Raw genomic sequence first — 27,492 nt, 5'->3', positions numbered from 1 at the left:
TAACACTTAAATGTGTAGACTATATTCTGTAACCTTGGGATGCTTTGTATGTAATGTGTGAAAAAGTGTGTGGGAGCAAACAAAGTATAATTTGAAACAATGGGGGGAGCCAGAAAAATTCACAACAAAGCAAAACCTAGGGAAAGATAAAGATAACAAATGTTGAAATATTTTGGAAGCTGATAATGCTAATCCAAATAAATACAGATACATACACAAAAATACTACATCAGTTTTCTCATCCATTTTCAAAGTAGTGTTTCCAAATTCAGAAAGCTGAGAGTCATTTCTAGGGAACTGCTGAATCAGGAGCATGCGTCAGAGAGTAAACTTTTTCTTTCATTTCTTCTTTCATACATTACATCCTGATTGCAATTTCACCTCCCCCAACTTCTTCCAAACCTTCCTCTCTACCTCCCCTCTCCCTAAAATCCGCTCATCTTCTGTTACCCTTCAGAAAAGAACAGGCTTCCTAGGGATATCAACCAAACATGGCATAACAGGGTATAATAAAACTAGACACAAACTTTCATCTCAAAGCTGGATGAGGTAACCCTGTAGGAGGAAAAGGATCTCAAGAGCAGGTAAAAGTGTAGGAGACAACTGCCCCTCCCACTGTTAGAAGTTTCACAAGAAAATCTAGCTCAACAATAATAACAAATATGCAGAAGACCTAGCTCAGACCCATGCAGGCTCCACACTAAGTAAACTCTTAATGTAGAAAAAGTTTAATACCTGTCACCCCAGTCTGAATCAGTGGTGGAAGAACGGTCTCAGAACTGTTTGTCTCAACTGATCATTTAAGTTTCATAGTAAAAGACTGGTTAATGATAACAAGGCATCGTAAAACCTTCAGAAGGAAAGAATGTTTGGTGAACCATTTTTTTTGTGTGTGTGGCAGTTTTAAGTTATTAGTTTTCAAAATTAGTACTTTTTAATGGAAACAACTTGACCAAAAATCTATCACAGAATTTTGAGACCAATTAAAACAAGTTTAATGAGAAAAAAATAAAAAATTAATGCCGTGAGAACATCCACAAAAAGATAGGTATGCTCCATCTCTAAGACCCAGACTTCTTTCTTTCTCAAAGCATGATGATTTTGTCCCTCTCACACTTATCTCTCTTATATGTGTAGAGAGACAGCTTTCTTTCCAAAACCTCAATATTACATGCATTTCATAGTAATACATAGTCAAAGATATCTGATACAACACATGAGTTATGATTACTCCGAAATAGAACAATAACTAACTTAGACAAAATGAAAATTAAATTATTTATAATAAATGAAAATATTGAATTACATTAAAATTAGCTAGAGATATATGGAAAATTGTTTGACAGTAATGTGAGGCAGACTAAGAATTTCTTTCTTTAGAAAGCTATAAGATCTAATCATCTCTTGGTGGTAGTCTAGACATAGTTCTGCCTAGGTTGGCAGCAGCCATTGATCAAGTTACTCATAATTTCTTGTGGAAATTTTTGGTAAAAAAGAAAAAGAAAGAAAGGAAGGAAGGAAGAAAGGAAGAAAGAAAGAAAAAGAGAAAAAAGAAAGAAAGAGAGAGAGAGAGAGAAACTAAGCAAGTGCAGCCTATGTATATAACCAAAATTGTAGGAATCAAGGGTAAATCTTCCACTGAACAATATCAAATCAATATCCATTCACCCTTTCCTCAACACTCTTGTCCATAAAGGTACCATTTTCATGTGTGGATGCCACCTTGTTGCTAACATTAATAAATATTAAAATGTCACATGATTAAACTAACCCCACATTACTTCCATCTGCTTTGGTGTTTGTGTTGGGCAGTAGCAACGACACAGTGGCACTGCTTTCCACTTGAATTTCCAAGCTAAAGTCCCTGCCATGAGCCGACTAGGTCACTGATCTTGGCTTTTCTCAGACACTGCCTAAGGCATGGAAATAACAGAGTGAAAACTAATCACACTGAGACAATGTCAAATTGGGCTTAGAATTCTAATTTGTCAAGCTACATTCACTCCATCTGAATGCAAAATCTCATCCATTTGCTATCATTATCTATTAAAAACCTCTTTTCATTTAATCTGCGTTATCTCTGCAAATTTGTCCTCAGCAAAGAAAGGTCCAAAATGGTTTGGCATTGACTAGTCGCCAATGTTTGTCTTCTTGTGAAATGAAAGTTGTCTTTCTGAACTTAGTCAGAAGCATCATTCTATTCCCTCCTGTGCATCAGTAACTGCACACTGTGTTCCGCATCTAATGCGTGTGCAGCAAGTCTCCCTCTGTGAGTGGCATCAGCATCCTTATTTGGCATTTCTGTCACATCTTTACACAATGTTCCACAATAGAGATCACATCTTGTTCGTAGTTAGGATGATGAACAACCACACATTTTAATTCATACCCCTGATTTTCACTGTTTCCTTCCCACATTAATTTGCATTTGGCTACATTGATCAGCACAGACTGCATCAACACAAACTCTCTCTCTCTCTCTCTGAAGACTGCACGCATTTAAATAGCTGTAATTACTTTCAGGTTTAATGTGTGTGGTTTTGAAAAGTTTACTCAGAAGGTATTACAATTGAGAGTCAAGTGAAATGGCTCAGTGGGTGAAGCAACCATGATGAAGACCTGAACACCTGAGTTCAACCACCAGAACCCGAAGAGGAAAGGTGAAAAAAGAGAATTGAATACATAGCAGCCTATTTGGGTCTTCATGTGCCTGCTGTGAATTCTCCCGTCCTCCAACTTCCACATATCATATGGGTACAAGCAAATCATAATAAAATTTAAATGCAAATAGTAATAAATTTGAGTTTTTAAAAATATATTGCAGTTGATGGAGCATCAAGCTGTCTCAATGGGCAAAGGTGCTTCAAGTCAAACCTGACCTGAGTTCAATCTTTGGGACTCATGGGTAAAAGAAGAAAGCAGACCCCTGAAAGTTGTTCTCTGACCAACACGTGTGGCACACACCAACACACATACACAAAAATACGTGAAGAGATGTTTTAAAATTAAAAGGTATATTACAGTTGAATAGTTAGTTCAATAAATACTTTAATCAAAAGGACATTTGGTTGAGTTGCTGCCACAGAGAACCTTCACCCCCATGGTCTATTGTCTTTAACATGGAAAATTACTCTGCAGGCTACCAAAAGAGAAATATAAACACCATCCTCATCATAAAACCTTTGATCTACAATCGGTCCTATCATCAAAATATTCTAGAACAATGGTGGCACAAGCTTTTTAGTAATAACTACCAATGTTTTATTTGGCTTAAAGTTCACTACATGAGACAGGACCCATGCCTGATACTGCCTGAGTGACCAAGAACCAGAGACAAGATAGTCCAGAGCCCAAGAGTAAAATCAAATAGTACTGGTGTGAAAATCAAATGTAACAATAAAATGATTCCAAATCACATGCTACTGTACTCTTAGATCCGAGCCTTGTCTAGCCATCATCAGAGAAGTTTCCCCCTGAAGTAAAATGGGAGCAAATAAAGAGACCCATAGCCAGGCATTACCAAGACAGAAAGCTTTAAGAACATTGCTCTAAATGAGAGGGCAATATCAAATCCTTCCCCCTTAAAACTCAGGGAACCCTTGGAAGAGAAGGCAGGAGTCAGGGAGGCAGAAGTGACAGAGAGCAAAGGGGAAATAGGCCCTCATATGAAGTCAAAGAGAATGAAATAGCGATCACAAGGTCTACCTACACCAGGTTATCTGCATATATACTGTAGTTTTTCATTTAGTTGTCTTATGGGACTCCTGATTGTGTTAACAAGTGAGTCTCTGATTTGTGTGCCTTCTCTTGGGTCTTTTCTATTTTTTGTTGGTTTGTCTTTCTAATTACAACATAATTGTTTTTGTTTTATCTTATTTTGTTATGTTTTGGGTTGTTATCTCTTAGACATGTGTTCTTTTCTAATGAGAGACAGAAAGATAATGGATCCACATGGGAGAGGAGACAGGGAGGAACTGGGAGAAAAAGAGAGAGGAAAGACTGTTTTCAGATTATGTAGTATGAGAAAAGAATCTTTGTTAACAAAAGACAAAAATTATCTTTTTCAATATTATTTCTTGGTGCTTATATTTCACAATTAATTGTGCTGTCCCAGAGGTTCTCAACTGTTTTGCTCCTAGCAGCCTTAGAAAAAACTGTAACAATGGCAGAAGCAACTAGATACCAACTATATGCCCAGGAATCTCCACTCAGCTCAAACTCCTGCCTGGGATATGAGAAACTACCATCTAAGAATACTAGGGATTGCATCAAACAAACTATAAAAGAGCCATAAAAAACCAAGGACAGACTAATAGCAAATGCCCTCTTTTTTGAGATTAATGTTGGTACAAGTAAACTAAGACTACAAATGTGAGGGCTGAAAATTCTTTTCTATTATCAATGAAGTTAAATTTCATCTGAATTAAAGCTGGCATTTAGTAAGGCTGTGCTTCCATGGAGTGTGAACAGCCATATCTGTTTGCTTAGGACGTTCTCAGTTTCATCACTGAGGTTCTTTCAGTAGTAGGATGCTCTGGTTTGTCATTCTCCTTCATGCGTCAACATATAAATGTTATTTTTTTCTAGTCTGAAAATTTTCTATGACCTATCAAAAGAAAATAATGAGGTATAATTTTGTTTAGAAACAACTTGTAAAAAGTTGCATAAGACCGAGATCTGATTCTCTGAAATTTGTGTTGATTCAGTAAATTAAATTACAAAACGAAAAATGTACATACAGTCACAACTAAGAAGCAATGAGATTTAGTGAATAAATAATCATTGAAGTTATTGTGAAGATGCTAGTTAGAGACCTCCCATCCACACAGATGACACGCCACTAACTGTGGAAAGTAATAACTCTGAGCTCTAAATTATGCATTGACTCACTCAAAAACTAGTATTCCCTAAGAGATGCAATTAGGAAAGATGAGTAAAATTTCCTATAGGCATGTTGGAGTAGCCTCATTTTAGGTATCAGGAGGCAATTTGCTGATCATGGTTTCCCAATAGATCATAAAGGTTCAATGACTGATGACAGATAATAAAGCTAAAGACCATAAAATCTTCCAGAAAAGAAAATAACCACACATCACAATTACTAAGAGAGTGAGATGTTGCTCTTTGAATTGTTCTTTTTAGAACATTTTAGTGATTTTCCATGGGTCAGGAAAAGTGTCAGAAGTTCGTCACTCCTGTTATATTTATTAACGCAGTCCCCTACCCTACCCCACCTCTGCCCCAGATGTCTAGGCTTCTTCACAGTAACTAGTGGAACATCAGTGGGAAAAATGCTAGTTCCCCATCCCCCGCCATCCCTGTTTAATCACACGTAAAGGCTTTCAAACCTGAGGCCTTTTTCATTACTTCCAACAGGCAGAGTTGCAACAAATTTCAAACAGAGCTCAATTACCTCTGCTCTGGGCTGTTGTAACTACATAATGACTGGTCTGTAGTCAGTCTCTGACCCACTGAATCCATCTTCCACCTGCTGCCAGAGGGAACTTTCTACCGTGGAAGTATCATCATGACACACTCTTAGTTAATACTTTTCACAGTCTTGTCGGTACTTTACATTTGAAAACTATCCAGGAATCAGTCTAGACTTGTCTTTGATCATTTCCCTTAGCATCCCGAAGTGTCTGTGACGCCCTTTGCAAAATGAATCCTCAGTGTTCAAGATTGCCGGTCTTCTGGCTAGGCTAAGATGCCATTCTGGAAGGACAAGACCTTCTGCCTTGTCTGTAATAAAGTACTTATGAAATAAATAGAATAGTCTTACTTGGATTTGCTTAAAGAAAATATTCCTATCAAGAAACAAGACCTACCAGTGACATTACCTTACTAATTACACAAGTATATTATTAATAAAAAGGGCAAATTATCTGACAATTTGTAAGACAAGAGATATAGCCAGTAGGCATGCAGGGAGAAGAATATTTTCTTCCTCATCACTAATCAAAGGTTAGAAAATAATGACAAACATTTTTACAATGTTTACTTTGGGTAGATATATGAAGAAATGAACACCTTAGTTTGCAGCTGCTTATTGACACTAAGATAGGACTTAAAGAGGACTCCTGAGATACATTGCATATTTAAGAACAGGCAGCTGGAGAGTTGATTCAGTAGTTAAAAGCACTTGTTATTCTTGCAAAGGACCCAGGTTAAATTCTATCCATTGAATGTCAGCACTCAACTCTCAGTAACTGCAGTCCCAGATGACCTGATGCTTTCTTCTGACCTCTGCAGGTGCCTAAAGTGTGCATGGCATTCATACATATAAACAGGCAAAACCTTCATAAGCATAAAATAATAAATAAATCTAAAACATAATTAAAAGCAGTTGGATTGAAAATGTGATAGCATGGTACAGGGCTTGTTTAACTTCAGCAAGAACTTGAGTTAAATCACCAACACTGTAGAATAATTGCAAATTTAATGAAAAATTAAAATAAAGGCAAGCAGATTTATATGTTTGTTGATTCAGTGTCCTAGCTTGCTTTACCTTACTATAAGACAATGACCAAAACAAAATTTGGGAGGAAGAAAATGATCCACAAACACACCCACAGACCAATCTGAGGGAGGTAATTATCAATTAAGGTTTCTACATCTAAGATAATCCTAGTTTATGTTATACAAGCAAAAACTGACCAGCATACCCAATTACTCCATCTCTTGTAGCTTATCTAAAATAACTAGTAGGAAGTAAATAAATTGAAGCTATCAGAGTGTTTGTTTTGTTAATGAGAAAATATAAATTTAAAGAATCTAGATTAGAGGTTTAGCTGTAAAAGAGTCAGATAGGCACGTGTCAGCATACAATGAAGTCATTCAAATTAATGACCAAGCATTATAAATTGACATACAGGCAGCAACAAAAGATAATATAGTAAAGCAAATTATGAAATGCCACACTGAGCAAAGTACTATATCAAATACTCTTGAAGAGTTAATCAATCAGCCTATTAATAGCACAACAAATAAAATTAAGAAAAGGTTTTTACTTTTGCATGTTTGTACTTTTACACCTTCTAAAAGAAGCAGTTAAGCAATAACCCTTGTGTGGTTAATGAATCTTAATGACCTAGTTAAGGAAACTAGGTGCTAAAGTGCTCAAGAAAAGCTCAGAGCCTATGCTGCTTTTGCAGTCTTGGGAAAGATAGAAATGCCATCCTAAGCAATGAAAATTAAAATGATAAGAAAGATGAGAGGCAAGCATGAGTATGAATGTATGAGCTTTAGAGAAAGAGGTACAGTCTAGTTTTCTCCAAAACAATAACAATATATGCATGTTTATGCAGTTGTCGTTAGGATTTTCGAGCACGGGCTTGTAATGAAAGTGGTCTTACAGAAACGCATGAGGCTGTCATATACAATCTGCTAGTGAGCAGAGCTCTTCCAGAAGCTAAATTTCATGTGAGCAACTGGTTCCAAAGTACTCATGATGCATGCCTAAACGTAGGAAGAAGGTAACCACACAGCAAGAAAAAAGAGCAGACATTACTCAGAATAGAGGCATCTGCCTGGGAACACTCCCACCTGCTGGAATCTTTACCTATAGTCACCTTATCTGGGCTATTTCTTCTGCTCAGAGTTCAGCGGTCCACTTTTCCCTGCAGTCTTTTGGCCTCTGCATTCCCAGTGCCTACTGCCCATCATTACTGTTTTTAACAGCACCTTCCATTTATGGACATAATGCATTTCCTCCTGCCTCTTGTATTTCTCACAGAAGAAGCCAGAAGAGCAGGAATTCTCTTTTTCTAATTTATATGTTTTCTAGCATCAGAATAATATGTCCTTAAGATGTATTTGTGCAACAAATCGGTTAGCTGGATATGAAAGGAAAGAGGTGGTCTGTAATAAAATATGTTAGTAAAACAGCTAAATGATCCATAAGAAAAAAAATTATAATTGGAAAATAAGAAGATGCCATGATACTTGGAAAAGGGAACTCTGAATTAAAATTCAGCAACTAAGTAGAAAATGATGTGGAATTAATAGGATATACGAAATCATGATTGAAAGAAGAGATGAATAGAAGAATGGTAGAGAAGTGAAAGCTATGACTGATTAAAAAAAAAACACTAAGCAACTTCAGGGAGCTTGGGAGAATTGGTAGAATAGATGATACAGACCCAGATGTGGAAATGAAGGACTTAAGAAATGACTAAAAAATATATGAAAATGAAGAAAGGTAAAGGTATGGGAGGAGAATGCCATGCCTCTGACTCCCAGGGGGAAAAAATCTTCAAAGCAAAAAAGGAAAAAATGATGGTATTTCTCCCATGAGGAAAGAATTGGGATTTTAGGGCATAGGAAAGGGATCATTGGGCAGATGGTTGTAGATACTAAATATGATACATTAGCGGCAGGTAGCAGTGTTTCAGGAGCAGAAGTCTGATGTGTTATCTCAGACTGGTTAGAGCAGCACTCAGGAGGTTGAGGCAAGATTGCCGTGTGTTCCAGGCCAGCCTGATGAGGGAATATAAAACTGACTCAGAAGAGAATCAAAAGAAAACTAAATAAATAAAAAGGACAGCCTTCATAACTAGTAACAGGAAAGAAAAGGGTTAAAGCAAAGCAATGTACAAAAGCTGAAGTGTCATATAGTTTTTAATAGAATAAGTGGAGAGATGGCATGCCAGGAAAGGGATGGGACAGCTGGGACTGGGGGCATGGAGACAGAGGAAAGGTCTAAAATAGATCTCATGGGGACTGAGCCGGAGAGTACAGAAAAGACAATTAAAAAGACTGCCAAATAGCAGCAGAAACCAGATTGAAGGCTGAAAGCATCCAGTTCTAATGAGCCAAATCTGCAGTGCTTTGTTTGCGTCCAGCAGTGCTACCTCTCCAGGGAGAAGCGGTGAGAAGAACAGAAGGTAGAGGTATATTCTATGGCAGGAACTTGCTCTGTGAGCGAGGCAGACCGTGGCATGCATGGGAGCCTGACTCATTTCAATGCAGCAGAGCAGTAATCTCTTGAGTCTGGCCACTGGATATTTCCAAGGGAAGGGAAAAGGGTTAATTCAGGGCTAGATAGCTACCTAACTCTTCGTGTAAATTAGAGAGACTCTGGGTTCTTAGCCCCTGGCCATTTCCATTCCTTCTGAGACCATGGGATCATCAGGAAGAAGGAAAACAACATGAAATTTAAGAATTCTTAGTAAAGGACTGTCTTTTAGTGACTGGTTAGGAAGTGCCGGTGCATGGGGGCATAAGGCTAGGATGATTGACAGGAGAGAAGGAACTCTCTAGAACTGCATATGTTTCGAGGACCTTAGTTACTAAGTTCTAAATAAACTACTTGTCAAATGGGGAAAATGGAGTTTTGTTGTATGCAAGCCACGTTGATTAAACGATTACTCATCTAAGAAACTCCCAATGCTTACAGTGAAGTAAAGGCTATGCAGTGAAGGCTAGCCCTCCTCTTAAATGTCTCACTTTACACTTCACGTCCTTAGCTACCAAAACAAATCAAACCTGTTCCACACTCACGCAATTGCACCAACTGTCCCTGAAGACCGTAATCCACCATCTGAGATTTGTCTTTTCCTAATATTTTATTTCAATTCACATTCCAACCACAGTGCTCCCTCTCCCCCCTCTTCTTATCCCCCCATGCCTACCCCCTAACTGTCACCTCTCTTAGAATATCTTTCTAAGCATCAATCTGAAGTGGTCTTCAGTCATTTACCCACCCCACTACCTGATTTGGGAGTTAAGGGGGTGTTTTGATTTGCTTTTATTGAATTCTTGACAAAGATAATGTCTTTCTTATTTATACTCTATAGTATATTTCTGAAACTAAAATATAAAACCCAGAAAGGTCCTTATCTAAGTCACTATTATACTTTTAATTTCCCTAGAATCTTGCAAGCACATAACATATATTAAATACTTACATGGTAAGTCAATGAATTACACAATGTAGATTTTTTAAACATGATAGAAAGTTACACAAAGCACAGGTTTAATCCCAAGGTTTTGTATTAAAAACTGGAGGGAAAAAATCATGTTCTTGCCTTATAAGTCACACTGACCTTATCTACCTGTTCCGCAAAATAAATACTATGAGAAATAATATTTTTATTGTGCATACAAGCATACGGGACAAAAAATTCAATATATAATCACAGTGTGTTTCAATAAGAATGTTAAATGAACATGTGAAGTAAAAATGTGTTATTTTGATTAAGCTGAGACATGGGGTCTGGAAGTAGGTTTTTCAGAATTTGCACTCTGTAAGAGTCTATTAGTTGTGTCAAATATATAAACAAAATATCAGATGAATTTTCCATAAAGTATGTGTTATAAGCATTGGTTTCAGTTTGTAGTTTACTTAATTAAGAGATTTTTTTTAAAGGAAGAAGAATATGTGCTCTTTGTCATGAAAACCAATCTCCAAGTAAGTAATTACATCTCCACCCTAGTTCCTAATGACTTGTGCAAAGTATTCTCAGCCAGTTGACTTTCATCAAAACATACAGGATAAAGATGCAAGAGTTAAGAATGTCATCAAAATAAAAATCAATAATAGTAATGAATAATTGATGGTAAAGAATTCAAGCTGGCCTTACACAGCTCTGGAATATAGCTAAAATTACAAAGTGACCTGTTTCAACATTCTCCATTAAGATACTGATATAGCAACAATAAGAAAAATTCATTAAATATATACACACACACAAAAGAGTTAATGATTATTTGAAGATCGGGTACAAATAGAATTAATATATGGACAACCTGATTTATATTTTTCAAGCATAACAAGGTCAAGAAACACAAAAGAAAGAGATGGAGAGATGAATCAGGACTTAAAAGAATTTACTGATCTTTCAGAGGATCTTAACCCCCTTCCCAGTGCCCAGATATGTGTCCTATAACTGCCTATCTCTCGAGCTCTAGCAGATTTTATTACATCTTCTGACCTCTGAGGTCTCACCCATGCATGCGCGCATGCACACACACACACAGAGAGAGAGAGAGAGAGAGAGAGAGAGAGAGAGAGAGAGAAACTAAGGAAGTAATTCATCTTTAAACTGATTTTGTAAGGAAATGTTTTCAAGCTTAAAAATTACCATGGATATGCTGGGAAATTAGACGGAAGATTGAGTACACAGCTCCACAGGCAACGGACCTAACAGAAGATTTTAAGATTGCCATAATAGAAAGAAAAATTCACTTATCTCAATAACTCTGATAGCAATCACTTAAAAAGTACATATTAAGTAAGTAATAAATAAAATGGGACTACCTGTCTTTAAGTTCTAATATAACGTTTCATTGTAATAAATGACATGCATAAATTAACATCAAAAGTAAATTTAAATGGTTCCTTTATTAGGTAGCACTTTCATAAGCATACTGACACTATTTAATTCTAAAAGAAAAAAATTCCAGCCTACAATTCATAATCCCAGAGAACCTGGACAACAATAAGGACCCTATGAGAGACATACATGGATCTAATCTACATGGGAAGTGGAAAGAGACAGGATCTCCTGAGTAAATTGGGAAATTGGGAACATGGGGACCATAGGAGAGGGTTGAAGAGGAGGGAACAGGAAAGGAAGGGAGCAGAGAAAAATGTGTAACTCAATGAAATTAATTTTAAAAAATGCTCAAAAAATCTTGTAAAAATTAAGACAACAACAAAAAGAAAGAAAGAAAACAAAGTGGGGAGTGTAACTCTTCAAATGCACAAAGGTCAAATTTCTAATCTACTAGATTAATAAATCTTTTGTCATTCTTTTGAAGAACCTTATTTTAAACTAAATATTAATAACAAAGGCAATGTTAAAGGTTCATTGTGAGTTCATCAATAAATGGCCCTCACTATACAGAGAAAGACTCAGTTTAGAGACAAATGGTACCTTGCTTTATTTCAAGCAGTCACCAGTTCACAGATATGAAAGACAGCAGCCACCTTCCCACTGCTTGGACAAGTGGTGCGATGCAATCAAAGACATCCTAGAATGAAACTTGCATTTCTAGTTTTGACCCTGTTAATGCCAGTATTACCTTATATTAACAGCTAGCGCTTCAAGATTAAGATGGTATTGATCTACAAAAAAAAAATCTAAAGGGGAAAAACTAAAATAGTTCTTGCCTCTTTATTACCTGAAGAAAATGCAAAAATCAAGTTGCATACGTACATAATTATGTAGATCGTCACGTATCAGTCTCAAACACTCAGCAGGCTCCAAACGTAAATGGCAATGCTTATGCCTCAAATAATACACTTACATTTATTAGTTCTTTTCTTTGCCTGCCTAACCCTCCTCAGAGGGTAGCAATTTATTTTTGAGCATTCTAATGGCATTGGATACAGAAAGATAAATCAAACTGAAGCAGGAAAAAAACCTAAGTCCTGTTTTGAAAAGAAGGTTATCGTCAGTTTTACCTACGAAAACTGCTGCTCTGCTATAAAACAGACACACAGGACACTTTTCCTGAGGCTTCACAGAGTAGATGTCAGACCTTTATCAATGAATTCCCACCACCCACCATGTTTACCACCAAAGGTCAAGAATACACATACCGCATTCAGACTGATCGGTAATTACCCAAATATTCCTTAACCTTAAATTTTGGAAGAAAAACAATTATCATAGGAAATCTTAGTTTGTTATTAAAATAGAATAGATTGTTAAGACATCATCTCAGTTTAGTTTTAATCATTATTCCTGGGTTAATATCAGGTTTAATATCAACCACCAGAACAACAATCTTCATTTGTAAAGCATTATGTATTATATGCAATCAGTATGTTAAATGGCATATCTTTACTTTAATGCTAGTGAAAAGAGACATTAGACCAGTTATTGCAGGTACAACATAGAGAATTCTAAATGAAACACTTGCTGGCACATCTATGTTCTTACTCACCAGTGGTTTCCACGATGCCTTCTAGGATGACGACCACCTCGAATTGTTCGGTTTGCATGCTTCGCTGGGATAAGTCATAAAAAGGGCTTTTGGCATCGATCACGTGGCAAATTGTGAGAGGGGACACAAGAAAAAGTTGATCTGCCCCTGTGCTAAAACCTACATCCAGTTCAAGTTGGTCAAGGGGAAGGAACTCACCCTCAGGAGTCTGCCGAGACTAGACAAGCACACAGAAAAAGAGAAGAAATCACCACTTGAACTGACAATGTCAAGGTAGCCCAACAATCATCTACATCACTGCCAACATTTTTCCCTATCAATCATCAGTAATGTAATCCAAACAAATCATTATGCAGCTATATTTTACCAAATGGGCTGAGATCCCACATAGCTCATGCAGAACATACATGCATTATTTATAATAAACAGTTTGCTGTAATTACCAGTCCCTAACTCCTGAGCTTTGGAGAAATGCCTGATGTAACAATGGCTGTGAATCCAACCAGGGAATTGAGGGTGTACGTGCACACTGCTTGATAGAAATCTCTGCATGGTAAGCAAGGTCATGTCATAGTGGCCTTCCTTCAGAAAGCAAATCAATTTGCAGTGAAATTTGTTGAAAAATGCTGACCACAGTTTTAGAAGAGCTTTGTCTATTTCTTGAAAAGCAACATGAATAACTTTTTTTTTGATTCCGAAATTTAGTAAAGTAACAAATGAATATAAAACTGAAAAGACACTATCATACTAAATTGTGAAATGTATCATGGTCTTAAAAGGCATGTACTATTAGTTCCTGGTTTTAATTCTCCTGATAATAATAGACTGTAATATAATTCTCTACTCCTCTCTTTATGAATTTTAAAATATAGCCAAAAAGCGCCCTGTTGAACTTTTTGTTAAACAAAATAGAATTTAAAGTTAGTTGTCTTTGACAAATGGTTCATTAAAAAAAATCTCATAGTACTGGCACTTTGTTTCAACATAATCACATGAAAGCTTAATTCAACAAACTGCTTGTATCCTAAGACTGTGAATGAAAAGCAAATATCAGCATACCATAAAAGTTGACTTACTCATTCTTTTTGTTCCATTCATTTTCATTTTGTTTATCATATCTATTATGCACAAGAGCTCTACAAGCAAATATTTAGATATAAGATAAATAGCAGAAGCAAAATAAGAGCTGGTTAGTTAGACTTATACAGAAAGAAACTAGTGGGAATGATTCTATCCCAGTGATCAAATAAGACTTGATACAGTCCAGTATATTTTAAGACCCCTCATCAACTAATTTAAAATGGAAAGGACTCTAGAGCATGGGTCTGCCCAAAGAAACATTCACTTCAAGACGGAGATCTTACTTTCATTTGGAATTCATATTTGGTAAATAAGACCTAGAAATTCTGAAGAACTGTTGAATAATCTGTCTTTCCTGAAAAAGTATGAGTAGTTTTAAATCAGTGGTGGTGTATCATCATTGTGATCACCACACAGGACTTTAAAAGCTGAGCTGATTCATTTGAAAAGCTCTATTACAATTGGCAATACTGGAAATTTTTATCGTATAGGAGAACATTCGGGGAAAACACTGAGATTACTTTTCTTCTCTAAGTAAAATGCAAAAGAAAAAAAAAGGAGGAAAGGGAACTTCTGGGAAAGAAGGAGTAGAAGAAATAATTCCCCATCACATTTTTGTTTTTAATCTCTGGGAAAACCTGCTTATCAAAATCCAAAACCTCAGCACTAGCAACCAATATTGGAAAGCAATTGATATTTTCAAATATGAAAAATACTTGTTTGAAGATTCTTCCAGACACCTATAGTGGCAACATATTGTTAATTTAGTGAACTAAGAGTGAGATTAACTACTTCCCAACTGTCAGCTGGATGTTGATGTTTGGTTCCTATATGAAAAAATAACAGACAGACAAGGACGAAGACAAACAAAGTCCACTTCATTGTGTTTCCACCTAAGAAGCAACTGGTGCTATACAAGCACAAGGTGATATTCTGAAATCTGTAATTAATGACTATAATTTAGGTCCCTTTTACTAGCTAGTCTAAGTTCTTTTTTCTGTACTATAGCATGGACGATGTCTTTAAATTCTAATTTTTTTGTAATATTTCTCCATAGAGGAAAACTTTTGGTTACCAGAACTAAAATTTGCCTAATTTTGAATATATTTGTTATCCTTACCTGTGACTTTAGAGTATATTTTATGTGCTATATTCCCTCACCTTTCATCAGCTGAAGAACGGAAGCGGCCTAAGCACAGTCACACTATCAGGGGATCAGCAGGCTTGCCGGTAAAGTGGTTTATTCTTATATAGGCAATTTACATAGATCTGCTATAGGAAACCCTACAGCCAGTAGCCTTTAAGTTACCCACCCACTTGGGATGACCTCTTATACAATAAATGCCCATGTAAAGCACCCATTCCCTCTCTCTTCCAACTGCAGGATTCAGTTGCTGTTCTCCATCCGAGCAAAGAACTGTGATCTGTGAGTCTACCCCTAAATAAATAACCCTTTATAATACTCAATTCTGAGCTAGTGTGGGATTTCTTTTTAGCATCCCTATTCATAGATTTACTCCATTCAGATTAACATGTCTTCACTTCTGAAATATTTGTTTATTATATTCAAATTAATGCTCTTTATTCCTACTCTTACCAATTGAGAGTGTGCTGACAACTTTGTGTCCTCTCCAGATCTCCCTACTGTGCAACACTGTGGAGAAAGTGCAAATAACTTCACTTGTTTGGATGGTGCTTCTGGTGATTCTTGTAATATCAGTGAGACCCCACAAATGCTAGTAAAATTTTTTCAGCAGGCACTATATAATGTATTGTTTAGTTATGTGAGATCCTTCACACGTATTTCTAAAGTCATCATTTATGTTAGGACATCAGACATTTTGACTATAAATTTGTTCATTTTGTGATCTTTGTCTTTTTGACTTGGTACTAGACTATGAAGTCTATTAATAACTAGAAACAGATAGAGGGCTTTGGTCCAAGTCAAAGGTGAAAGACGTGATGTCAGAGAAGAGGCTGCATGGAAGACTGGACCTCTCTGAAGTCTGAACTGTGAGAGTCAAGATCTGTTACCACTGATCAGCCAAATACTCTTAAGTCTACAGAAAAATGTAGGTGCCTACTACATACTTTCTCAAAGCAGATATATTCTTTTTTGGATTTCAAAAAATTGTAATTAGGAGCTCCTGATTCTGGTATAAACCCCACGATTTTCCAGAGCAAAGCTAGGGAAGTAAAAATAAAAGCAAGCTATTTAAGTGGGAGAAGTTGAGAGTTTTTGTTTAAAGAATTGTGACATATGCATGCATAAGGAAAATAAAGATAAAGAGGAAAAGATAGTTCTGTAAATAGCCTTATAAAAGTATACTTACTCTACATTATGACTACATGATGAAATAGTACCATTTATAGCCTATGAGCTTCCTGTCTCATGTGGCTAACAACTACTTTGTTTAACATAGAGATATTTGATAATAGGCAGAAACGTTTCAGATAAAAGGGTTTTAACCTTTCTTAATTATGTCATTGTAAGAGTTCTGAATCAAGAAGGAGGATTCCATTAGTAGAGTGTTTGTAGCTAATGTACTGAGATCATGCAATGCTACAATATTCCTATTTCAAATGGAGCGTAGAGCATGGCTATTACTTGGACTAAAATGTGAAATAGTGCTCTGATTAGACAATTATCCACATTGCCTTCAAATGCAAAACAGTTGGTGAGAATTTAGATGGAAATAGTAAAATATTTAAATTTTGAAACTTATTACAAAGATTCGTGAAAGTTGTAGAGTGGGTGAGAAGATAAACAAAGGTAGGAGGAAAGAAAGCAATGAAAAATTAGTAATTCTTAACAACTTAGAAGATAAGTTGGAAATACTCTGATCTGAAAATGGCTCACAGACAACTGAATTTTGATTTTGTGGAATCATAAAAAGATACTAAATATTGCTTCATAATCCCAAAGTCAAGCTAGTTGCTAATATGGAAACAAAAGGTTTTTTGAGTTAGAGGAAAGATCTAGGATCTCTAAGACTTGACAGTTGTTTATATGAATATGAATTTTTGAAAGAATTTTGTATAACTTTAGTGGTAGTAATAACTTTTAGCATTCATATGAAAACATCTATGTAACAAATATTCAGTTACACAGAATTCACATTAAATGCAGAGAAATCTCTGAATGTATTTTAAAAGTTTTGCCTAACTATAGAGTGATATTTTTGACTTTTAAATACTCTATTACTATTCCACAACTTTGAGTCGTCTCAGATTCAAAAACAAAAGGTATAGAAGATAACCAAGTATCTTAATGAAGATAGAAAAGAATCAATAATCACATATGCTCAGTAGGGAGCATCACATTCAGGTACTTTAAAACAAATTGTTTACTTTCAGTGTGACAAACAAAGATAATTGAAGGTGTATTCACATAGATATTTTCTCACTGTCCTGGCATGTATAAGCAGACCTATGCTCAGCCATTGTCCTTCCGGGCATTTTGTGGCCAAATGTCCATATTCATTCCCTAGAGCTGCACTTCACTCATGCTGCCTAGAAACTTCCAATTCTGCCCTGTAATTGTATTCTGTTCCAGTTTGAGGGGGGACACAGGATTTACGACTATAAAGCCAACTCATCATTGCCTGACTGCCCTGGTCTGTGACTTGGCCATACGTCCCCTCCCCTCAATTCTCAGCTGACAGAATCCTATATAGTTAGTGATAAGGAAAATAAAAAAAGAGGTGGAGAGGAAAAAACACCTTCTCTCTTTATGTCGGGGATTTCACTTCTCTTTAAAGGAGGAATATCACATCTATCTGCTTATATACACCATGGGGATGGTGGAGTCACAGAAAAAATACATAGAGTGTAATCAGAGTAATATCCTAAAGCTAAAAGTAGGAAATATGTCTAAGACATGTACTAAGACCAGGAATTAAACTACCTTTGTGACTCAAAGCAATTATGACAAAAACCTATGACATGCAGGTCAGAATTTAAGGTAGTTAGAGAAGCATAGAGACCTAAAATTCCATTTGGGCTGTGATAGACCTTTGTACATGTATTTGGATGATTAAAGGTTGAAATTTTAACTCATGTTAAAGTCAATGCCAAGGTTAAAAATAAAGGTTTTTTTTTTAATGTTAAGCTAATTAATCCATAAAATGTCCATTTAAATGAAAGGAATGTACCTTATTTAGATGTAATGCAATTCATCTTGTAATAGATTATGTGAGTCTTTTGCATTTTTCAAATTAAAGCTCTGTTTTGTGTCCCTATGGGGGCCTTTTGTTGGCTTTATAATAGCTATGGGCAGGATTTGTATCCCTGATTGTACATTCATTTCCTAACAAACAACACCCTTCAGTCCATGAAATGCCTTTTCCTGCTTCCTTTTGTCATTTGTTCTCTCCTACTGCTGTTTGCTTGTGAGTTTTTACATCCCTTACTTCTCTTTATACTTTTCTAAAAGTTCAAGGCACCTTGTGCTCTTTAAGAACCATATTTAAAATGAAAACAAAACAAAAAAATATTACTACTAGTGTAAAAAGGAATCATAACTAGAGATTTTCGAAAGAACACAAGATCTGTACCTATCTATGAGTTGTCACACATATGTCAAAGGAAGCAATGCTAAAATAAATAGCTACTGTACTGTTTTTAGGTTATAATGAGCCTATCTAAAACAAATAAGATCAGGCCTAGGCCTTAGCAGCTCTGAGGGCCTACATCTTAGCCTTTTCCCAAACTTTGGCAGAAAGTGGTGGTCTTATTCAGGTATACTCCTTTTTGTAGATTGATGTTTTTAAAAGAAATTTAGGATATAAAGGAAAGCTTAACCAAGGTCTATTTGCAAGCAAGCAACATGAGTTATAAACAATGAAAAGCAAAACCACATTTAAATCCAAGATAGGATATAAAAGCAAATCAATACATTTATGAGAAAACTCAAGAATCATTGTGGTTACTGCCTAATAAAATGCTTTGATAGGTCTGGGGATATAACTCAGTGGTAGAGTAATTTCCCAGTGTGGGTAGTCATTGGTTTATACTTCTTGAAGTAAAATAATGATAATAATAATAATCAGTAGTCATAACAACAATACGAAGAATTTTGACCAAGGTTGTGTCTCTATGGTAGAGGCTTGCTGGCATACATGAGACTTTAGGTTCCCAGCAGTAAGAAAAGAGTATAGAGCTTAATAGTTTTGCAGACTGTAATACGGTTTTCTGTTGCATCTGAGTGTGATCACAATTCTACTGTAGAAACCACACAGCATCAAATTTGATTAGCCATATAAATGGAGAAAGGAAAATGTATACACAGACAATGTATATGATGTTAGAAGAAGAAAACATTGCACCCTAATACCATTTAATGGATGAAAGTTAAAAAGCTGTGTAGGGTCTCTCAAGGAAGACAATGACTGTTAACAATGACAGAAATATAAAGAAACAAGAATATGTTCCCATGAAAAACTCCCTCTTATCTCATTTAAAAGCGTCCTTATAATAGTTTTCGGTTTTGTTTATAATGTAGAATATTTGAGTGTAAAAGTCAATGTTTGGATAATAAACTATAAGTTTTAAACATTTCACCAAAGATCACTTTATTCCCCCTCCAGTAAGGGCAGTCTACCATTAATGACTAGTGGCAAGAAAGATATATGAGTTTTGCATTTGCTTGAGACTCACAGTAGGTGTTTCTCCACCTCTTGGCCACAGAGCTTTCAACTACCCTGTTCAGGCACTTTCATTAAAACTGCTCAAGAACAATACATTAAATTAATCTATCCATGATATTAATTAATCTCTATTCCTTAGATTGATAGAAAGACAAGTAAAATAAAATTTAAAATTAAGTTAATATTAATTTCATGATGAGAGGGAAATTAATAAGAGTATCTACTTTAAAATAGTTTTATAGAGGTGTATTTATGCTTCATTAGATTTTAGACATTTAAAATAACTTCAAATTATATCCTTCACTTTTGATTTAATTTGTAAGAAAATATTGACCTCTTTAATCTTAAAGTTAGGAGACATGACCATGATTAGTCAGAGGATCAGCAATGTTTTCAGACAGAAAATTGAGGGGTGGCATTTAAATGCAAATTTCCTTCATGTAAGTGAAAAGTAAAATTGAAACTAAATAGAACAGTTAAAATCATTTCCATCAGATAATTGTGAACTCCAAAGAACTATGTGTGAAGAACTTCACAGTATCCATATTAGAAAGGCAGATCTCTGATCTCAGCACCTTCCCAAGACTGTAAATACTTTATAATGATTCACTAAATCTAATTTGTGCCAATAATTGATCTTTCATTTGACAGCTAAGAATATGAATATACTAGTTATTATTGTAAGAAAATATGTGTACTATAATTGCTATGACTCAATAATATACTGAATTTTATTGACATAAATGTTCTGCATATTGTGTATTGAAGACTCATAAATATAGCATTAAAAGTGTTAAAAATGGTTATAATAGGAAATTGAATATGTGAACTAATATTTACTAAGAATATACACAATTGATAACAAATATTAAAACTTTAAGCTTCTGGTGAAGTTTTTCTTTCCTATTGTAGCTGATTGTTTTAGGTCACTTCAAGTGTCTCTAACAGAAAATAGGGGTCACTCATTAAGGCAAATGTCTCCTCTAATTTGGCTCAGTCTTAGTAATTCCTGAGTGGAACATGACTTCTTTTCAATGTAGTATAAAGAAATGATAAAAAAAATATAAGAATTCACAATATCTCCCCTGGCTACCAAAAAAAAAAAAAACTTGAAATGAGCTACATTAACTTCACTAAATTTTCAATATGAATTTAATATCATATGCCAAAACTTCTAGTTTCAGCACTGATGTCTTCCTAATAGATCTTAAGATAGTAAGTGCATCACCATCACTAGTACTCTAATATTTCAATGTTATATTGTTTTTATCACCTTGTATCAATATAGCACCAGTTTCAACATTATACTATTTTATTTCTTAATTCAAGATACTGTTCTGGTAAATGTGGTACATAGCATTATATAGAAAAATCACTATGGGCATGCACATCACTATATAGATGAAGAACCTCAAATTCGTTTTACACATCTCTGTTAGTCGTCTTTTAATTGTATTCTTAACTTATCAAAATAAAATTTGGCAATGTTTAAAACATCTAAGATAAATTGCATGTAAAAAATGTCAGCTTTATTTGCTTTGAAAACTTAGAGGATGATAAAAACTTGAGCTCTTATGCATAGGATAAATTGTTCTTAATGAATGTTTCAAAGTGATATCTGCACACAAAATCCTTGACACAGGCTATAGCACTGTTCGAACATTCAAAGTGCCCACTAGGCCTCTCGAATAAAGCAGAGGAAGAGTTCACTGCACACACAGAAAAGAGCACACACCACCACCACTGCTGTAAGCACCTCTGCAACTCATCCATTTACTTAGCCACTTAATTTAAACATATATCAATAAAGTCAAATGTTCCCTTAAAATATAGCAAGTCTGTATAACTGAAGTGCGTTAGTTAAAAATTGTCAATTAAAATTACATAATCCTAGTTATCCTTATGAAAAATGTACACCAGAAGTAGGCTGGAAATTTTACACCCTATTATCAAAAATGTCATTTATTTACTAATGTGGCATAGGAAATACTCGTGTAATGAGAAATGACAGGGCAAGTGAGCTGCATTAATTCAAGCGCTGCATTGGGCAACTTGGTCAAGAATAATTAGGAAGAAATTTTATCAGTTGATAATGGAAGTGACATTAGAGCAAACAATTTTTTTTGTATTATACTGGGAGACAACTTAACTGCATAGTAAGCTGGAGCTGTATAAAGTCAGATATAGTTGAATGGTGTAAATTGAATTTTCAGAGACAAAATTTTCTCTCAACTCGGTTATCAGTCATTTTATTAACCTCTAAGTCCTGAACCTGGCTGTGCTTCTTTATGTAATCTTAGTTCACTCCTTGTCAATAATAAACTATTCATTTGAGGTTGCCTTTTTAAATTCATGAACATTTAAAAATCACTCTGGAAAATCTCTCAGAAAGAAAGAAAGAAAGAAATAAAGAATTGTGACACCTGTAGACTGTCAGAATTAGTCTTTGATCCCTCCTCCTCAGACTCTAACTGGTAAATAACTAGGGGCCCTTCTTGTTTGTGGTGATGCCTTCCAAGGACAACAAGGACCTTAAAACCTACTCTATGAGCAGTTTGCTTTAGCGTTCACAACAAGATGTAAGGAAGCAGTCATCTTTAATGGATGCTGAAAAGCTTCAAAGTAAAATCTGTACTTGACAATGGCTTTGTCGAAACAGGCAATTAAAAAGAAATTTAACAAGAGACTACACTGAAGCTCTCTAGCTTTCACGGAATATGTCTCAAGAAAAATATTTAGTAAAAATAACAATTTTAAAGGAACAGATATGGCGTCTTCTACTTTTCTAACAGCTGCTTGGGTCTGTATGTTTGCTTAAAAGATGACCACAGTCATCCTAGGAAGCAATTTACCTGGTGGTGTTATTGGCAGGGGCTACATCAAAAACATCTCCAAAACTAAAGTTAAGGAAACGTCAACAGTCAATTCTTCAAAATAGAAGCTTTACTGCCTCAAGTTTAAGGGAGTAACGAGTTGACACCAAACCAAAGGAGCTCTCAGGACACAGCAGCAGCAGGAAAGCAGGGCACCTACTTCCCTCAAAGCTTCAGGCGTCCATAGCACTAAACATCACCATCATGGTGTGTATCAGTGCATGTAGGGGAGGAACATAAACAAGAGCGCCAAAGTAGGGGCCAAAACAGAACTGACAACTATGTCCTCTGTCCAATCCCCAGGTCTCTTTCCCGCCTCCTTGTTCCCAAGAAGTTTACCTGGGGTAGAAGGAAAAACCTAGGAGAGGGCAGAGTGGTGCCCAGGGACTTGAATTTTGGGGTTTCTGAGTAACTCTTTCTTGATGGGGAAAGGGAGGGTTGCCTTAGCAACCTCCTAAACTTACCTTTAGCAGCTTGCAGCGGATCTGCGCGGATACCATGTGGCTATTGCGCAGGTTGCCCACCCGGAACATGAGAGTGAGTTTTCCGTCCCTCATGGAGATCACCGCATGCTCGCTAAACATGAGGGTCTCAGCGCGCTTCTTGGGCTGGGACATCTTAATGAACATGCAGCCAATGAGGAAAGCGTCCACGATGGATCCCAGGATGGACTGGAAGAGGAAGAGGATGATGCCCTCGGGGCACTTGTCGGTGATGTAGCGGTAGCCATAACCAATGGTGGCCTCGGTCTCGATGAAGAAGAGGAAGGCAGAGGGGAAGTTGTAGACATTGGCCACACAGGGAGTGTAGTTGCCGACGTGGGCTTTGTTCAGGTCGCCCCGGGTGTAAGCGATCACCCACCACATGGACGCCATGAAGAGCCAGGCCACGGTGTAGGTGAGGATGAAGATGAAGAGGTTCCAACGCCACTTGAGGTCCACCAGAGTGGTGAAGAGGTCCGAGAGGTAGCGACTGGTCTCGCTGCCCAGGTTGCCGTGCTGCACATTGCACCGGCCGTTCTTGTCTACGAACCGCTGCCGCTTCTTCTTGGGTACAAGCTGCTGCTGCGGGCCCTGCCCTGGCCCCTGGGGTTGCAAGCCCGAGCCGCTCGACGAAGTGGTCACTACCTGATAATCGTCCCCAAATTTCCTTCGGAGTGCAGACATAATACGGAGGGGCGAGCCAGATTCAAACACGAAGCGGAGGCACAGGAGCCAAGCGCTGCAAACCAGCACCAATAAGGAGGTGGGGGCAGGGGACGAAAGCAGGAGGGGAGGGGACGAAAGCAGGCGCCTGGGTGGGGGGTTGGGGAGCACCCTGCAGGTAGCAGCAGACTCTGCCCCTGCAGACGCTCCTGCTCCCCTGGGACAGAAGCTTTCTTTCCAAGAGCAGTGTTAAAACAGAAGTGTTTTCCCACACTCAAGGCAGGAGGGATGCAAAGTGTAAGAACCCAAGAGAAATTTTGCCTCCAAGCTCTTTGAGGCTCCTCTTTGCTCCCCCCACCACCGGCATCCCGAGTCACCTCTTACCTTTCCACGGCACCCCAACCCCGACTATCTGCAACACCTCTGAACTGGCTGCTGAAAATGAACCGAGTTTGACAAGCAAGTCCCACCCCACCTGCCAACTCCCCAAGCTGCTAAGCTGCACTACCTGCTTGGACCAGACCCTCCCCCCCTCCCAGCTGCACCCGGATCAGTCACCTCCCGGGAGGGCTCCTGGCTTCCTTGTCACTCCCACCTCCTATCTTTTAGCCAAAATCCCGCCCAGAGGCATGTCGGCTGGGCAGTGGTGCAACGCCCCCTACCCACGCTCTGCTGGCTCAGAATCCCCCGCCCGGGACTCCAGAGACCTGTACTCCTGCCGTGCGCGGGCGGACGAGTTTCCACGCGCGCGTGCCACCAGGGCCTTCGTGTGAAACCTCGGGGGCCGCCAAGCCACCCCGGTGCTCCGGGGAGCGCTGGAAGCCGGGACACTCACCCAGCAGCAGAGGACAGACAGAGCCGCCGCAAGAAACCGAGGCAGTCCGCCAAAGCACCCTGTGCTCAGGGCTGCCTGACCCCTGCCTACTTTTCCTGGTATTCCACGGTGAGAGCCAATGCAGGTCCCTCAATCTCCGCACGCCCTGGGGGCACTACACAGTCTCAGGCAGGAGACCCTGGTGCTCCAAGCAGAGACTGACTTGGATGCCTGACTCTGAGGTTCCTTGACGCGCGCGATGCCCTCTTTCCAGGAGACAGAGCGACTGCTTAACCGAGGTCAGACTTTCAGGTTAAACACTGGCGTTGCTCCAGCTTTTCCTGTGACTCGCAATAGAAGCATTTGAGTCTTCATTTCCTGCTTCTCCTATTCCATATTCGCGCTTTAGTTGCCCCGTGGATGGAGGATGCGAGGCTCAAGCAGAGCGAGCGGGGATGAGGTGTGTGTGCTGGTGCGTGTGATCAGCTGCAGAGCCGCGCTAGCCCCGCCTGTCCTTGCCTTCCCCCGCTGCTCCACCAGCCTGAATTGCACCTCCGCGCCTTGGTTGAGCCCGCAGTGTCTGGCAGCTTACAGAATGCTAGCCCCTCCAATGAGAAGCGGCTCTAAATCTGCTCCCTAACCACAGCCAACTCTTTCCTCGCCCCCTTGCATCAATCAGAAAGCCCCCAAGCAAGCAACAAATGCTGCTTTCTGTGAGGAGTACAATATGTCTCTATTTCAAGGGCTCTCGCGGATGCAAATACTAAGATTTGGGAATGCATCATCAACAGAGATCTGGCTTTCAGATAGGCATATTCAGAAACAGAAATTACAAAAACAGAGAGACCTGACAATATGAACAGCAAGGAAGGGCCACACTGAAAAAAAAAAAAAAAAACTCCCAATCCTTTCTGAGAAGGATTCTATGAGAGAGCCTTAGAATATCTAGAGTTAGTGTGGCTATAATTGAGGGGAAAGTAATGAGTTTTAATGGCCCCATCCTGGCAGTTAATTTAATGGAGGGGCAAAGAGCAGAAACTGCTGATACAGTTAGTGTCCATGAGTAAACGCCAGCTTCTTTACCACGTTTCGTGTTCGTTTTAAAATGTCTTAAACCACGTTCCATTCAGTCCAGACACACAAAGTTGGTAGAAAGTCAACTCTTGCTATAAAATAAAAGAGCTGCTAAGCCAAAGACACATGCCACACTAGACCATTTCTCCACAGAGGGCACAGGCTGCTGTGCTCTACCAGAAACCTTCATACCGGTTAAGGAGGAGGACTTGGGAGCCTTGAATGAGGGCTGTAAAACATTCAGCCCAGGTACAGCTTCTCCTGTCAGGCTCCTTATAAGATGTTACCTATTTATTCTCTGGAGATTACGTAAGGACAATGACACTACCTATGGAGTTCTGGTCCTGGACTCCTAAGGTCTGATTTGAATCCTAATTGTGCCATTTACAGACTGTGTGACCTTGAGCAAGAACCCTAATTATCTCCTTCAAAAAAACTGGGAGTTTCCCCAGTCATGATATAAACACCAAAGGAAAAAAGAATGACCGTGATTTTATTATTTCTCCTCTAAAGGCTCTACTGGGCTACAAAGATTTAACAAAGCCAAGAGGAGATTATGAATGAGTTTCTCAAGTTGTAGCCTCACTGTAAGAGAACATATATCCTCATCGTGTCTCTGACAGCCTCTACTCCACCGTCCACTATGCTCTTGGCAGGCTGCTGCCCTCAATTACTGAAACACATCCAGACAACAGCTGACACCCAGGCCGGTCCAATATCTTCTTCCTCTCCCTGTAGTGATCCTGTCCTCCCGACAGGTGTTGCTCGCTCCAGAAACCACCAAGGTCCCTGATGAAGTGTGAACTCTATAGGGCAGACTTCCTTTCCGTCTCAGGCCCACCTTGTCTCATCAGCCAGGTTTTTTTCACCACGAGATAGTTTTCTCAGTGCTGTTTTCCTTTGCTCAGAGTTCCCCTCGCTCTATGGCCAATCACATAAAACAGGATCTACAAGGGCCAGGGCCCTGTCAATACTCTAGTTTCCTTTTCTTGTTCCTTGCCATGTCCCTCATACCTAGAACAGTACTTGCCTCATACTTGGCAGACAATATTTCTTGGATTATTATAGATGCCAGTCTAAATAATTACAAACTCCCTATGAGTTCACCAAACTCTAACTCAGATTCTTACCATCACTCACTGGAATTGGTACCAAAGAATATTTAAAAATAAAGGAGAATACTTCTTGTGCTTGTTACTTTAAAAATTTATATTCTATCTGTCATTTGGATTTTTATTCACTGTGTTTGAAATGGTTCCTCCATTTTTTTTTACTGCAACACTATTAAACTTTCTTGAGGACCTCAGTTCAGCCAAGCATGGTGGGTCAATTCATGCCTTCAATCCCATCACTCAGGGAATAGAGGAGTTTGAGGTCCAGTCCATCCATGCCTACACAGTGGGACTCTCACAGAAACATAATGGTTTAATTTAAAAAATTAATATATTCCTATTATCATTCCTTAGTGAGTAAGTATTAAAGCACTATATCTTTGAACTTTATTGTCTTAGAATGTTTGGTTTTACGTTTTTGTTTAAGTTACCTTCTTGACTCTCATTTTGACAATCCTTGAATTAATTTTTGCTTAGGAGTTTGGGAGAATTGCTAACCATTTCTGATACAAGGCTAAGCCTTTTTGTTTTGTACTACACGTACATGAAAACTGTCATTCTCAACACTGACAATTATAAAGTTAAAATATCGATCAACTCTTAAAAAATGTTATAATTGTTCCACATGCTGTGGTGTCAAATAATCAGTCAAGATGTAATTCATAAAACAAGCATATTTTTGTACATAAATTTGCTTTGTCTTTAATAGGTACGAAACATTTATGTATACCAAAAATATTTTTAGATAAATTTGTCTTTTGCTATTAATCCTGTTTGGTTTCTATGTATATTTTTTACACTTAGGGTCTGTGTGGAAAGTTTAGGAAGACTTGGTCTACACCTCTCTCTTTA

The 27,492-nt window shown here is 37.8% G+C and overlaps 1 protein-coding gene across 3 annotated transcripts in view; it reads right to left on the bottom strand.

The window, feature by feature from the left end:
- The window catches only part of Kcnj3 (potassium inwardly rectifying channel subfamily J member 3), a 134,409-nt gene extending 109,408 nt beyond the window's left edge, over positions 1-25,001 (bottom strand). The window contains exons 1-4 of one of the 3 annotated variants that reach the window (XM_085681118.2): positions 24,476-25,001; positions 24,025-24,075; positions 22,960-23,716; positions 12,895-13,111 (exon numbers count right to left, since the gene is read on the bottom strand). In XM_085681118.2, coding sequence (XP_085537244.1) covers positions 12,895-13,111; positions 22,960-23,661 — 919 coding nt within the window. In that variant the 5' untranslated portion in view covers positions 23,662-23,716; positions 24,025-24,075; positions 24,476-25,001. Of the gene's footprint in view, positions 1-12,894; positions 13,112-22,959; positions 23,717-24,024 lie in introns of all 3 variants that reach the window. The other 2 variants (XM_085681117.2, XM_085681119.2) reach the window with 2 other exon arrangements.
- Between the last annotated feature and the right edge of the window lie 2,491 nt (positions 25,002-27,492).

Source organism: Myodes glareolus, chromosome 21, assembly GCF_982192425.1.
Source record: "Myodes glareolus chromosome 21, mMyoGla1.1, whole genome shotgun sequence".
Lineage (NCBI taxonomy): Eukaryota > Metazoa > Chordata > Mammalia > Rodentia > Cricetidae > Myodes > Myodes glareolus.
This window is presented reverse-complemented; position numbering and strand designations above follow the sequence as displayed.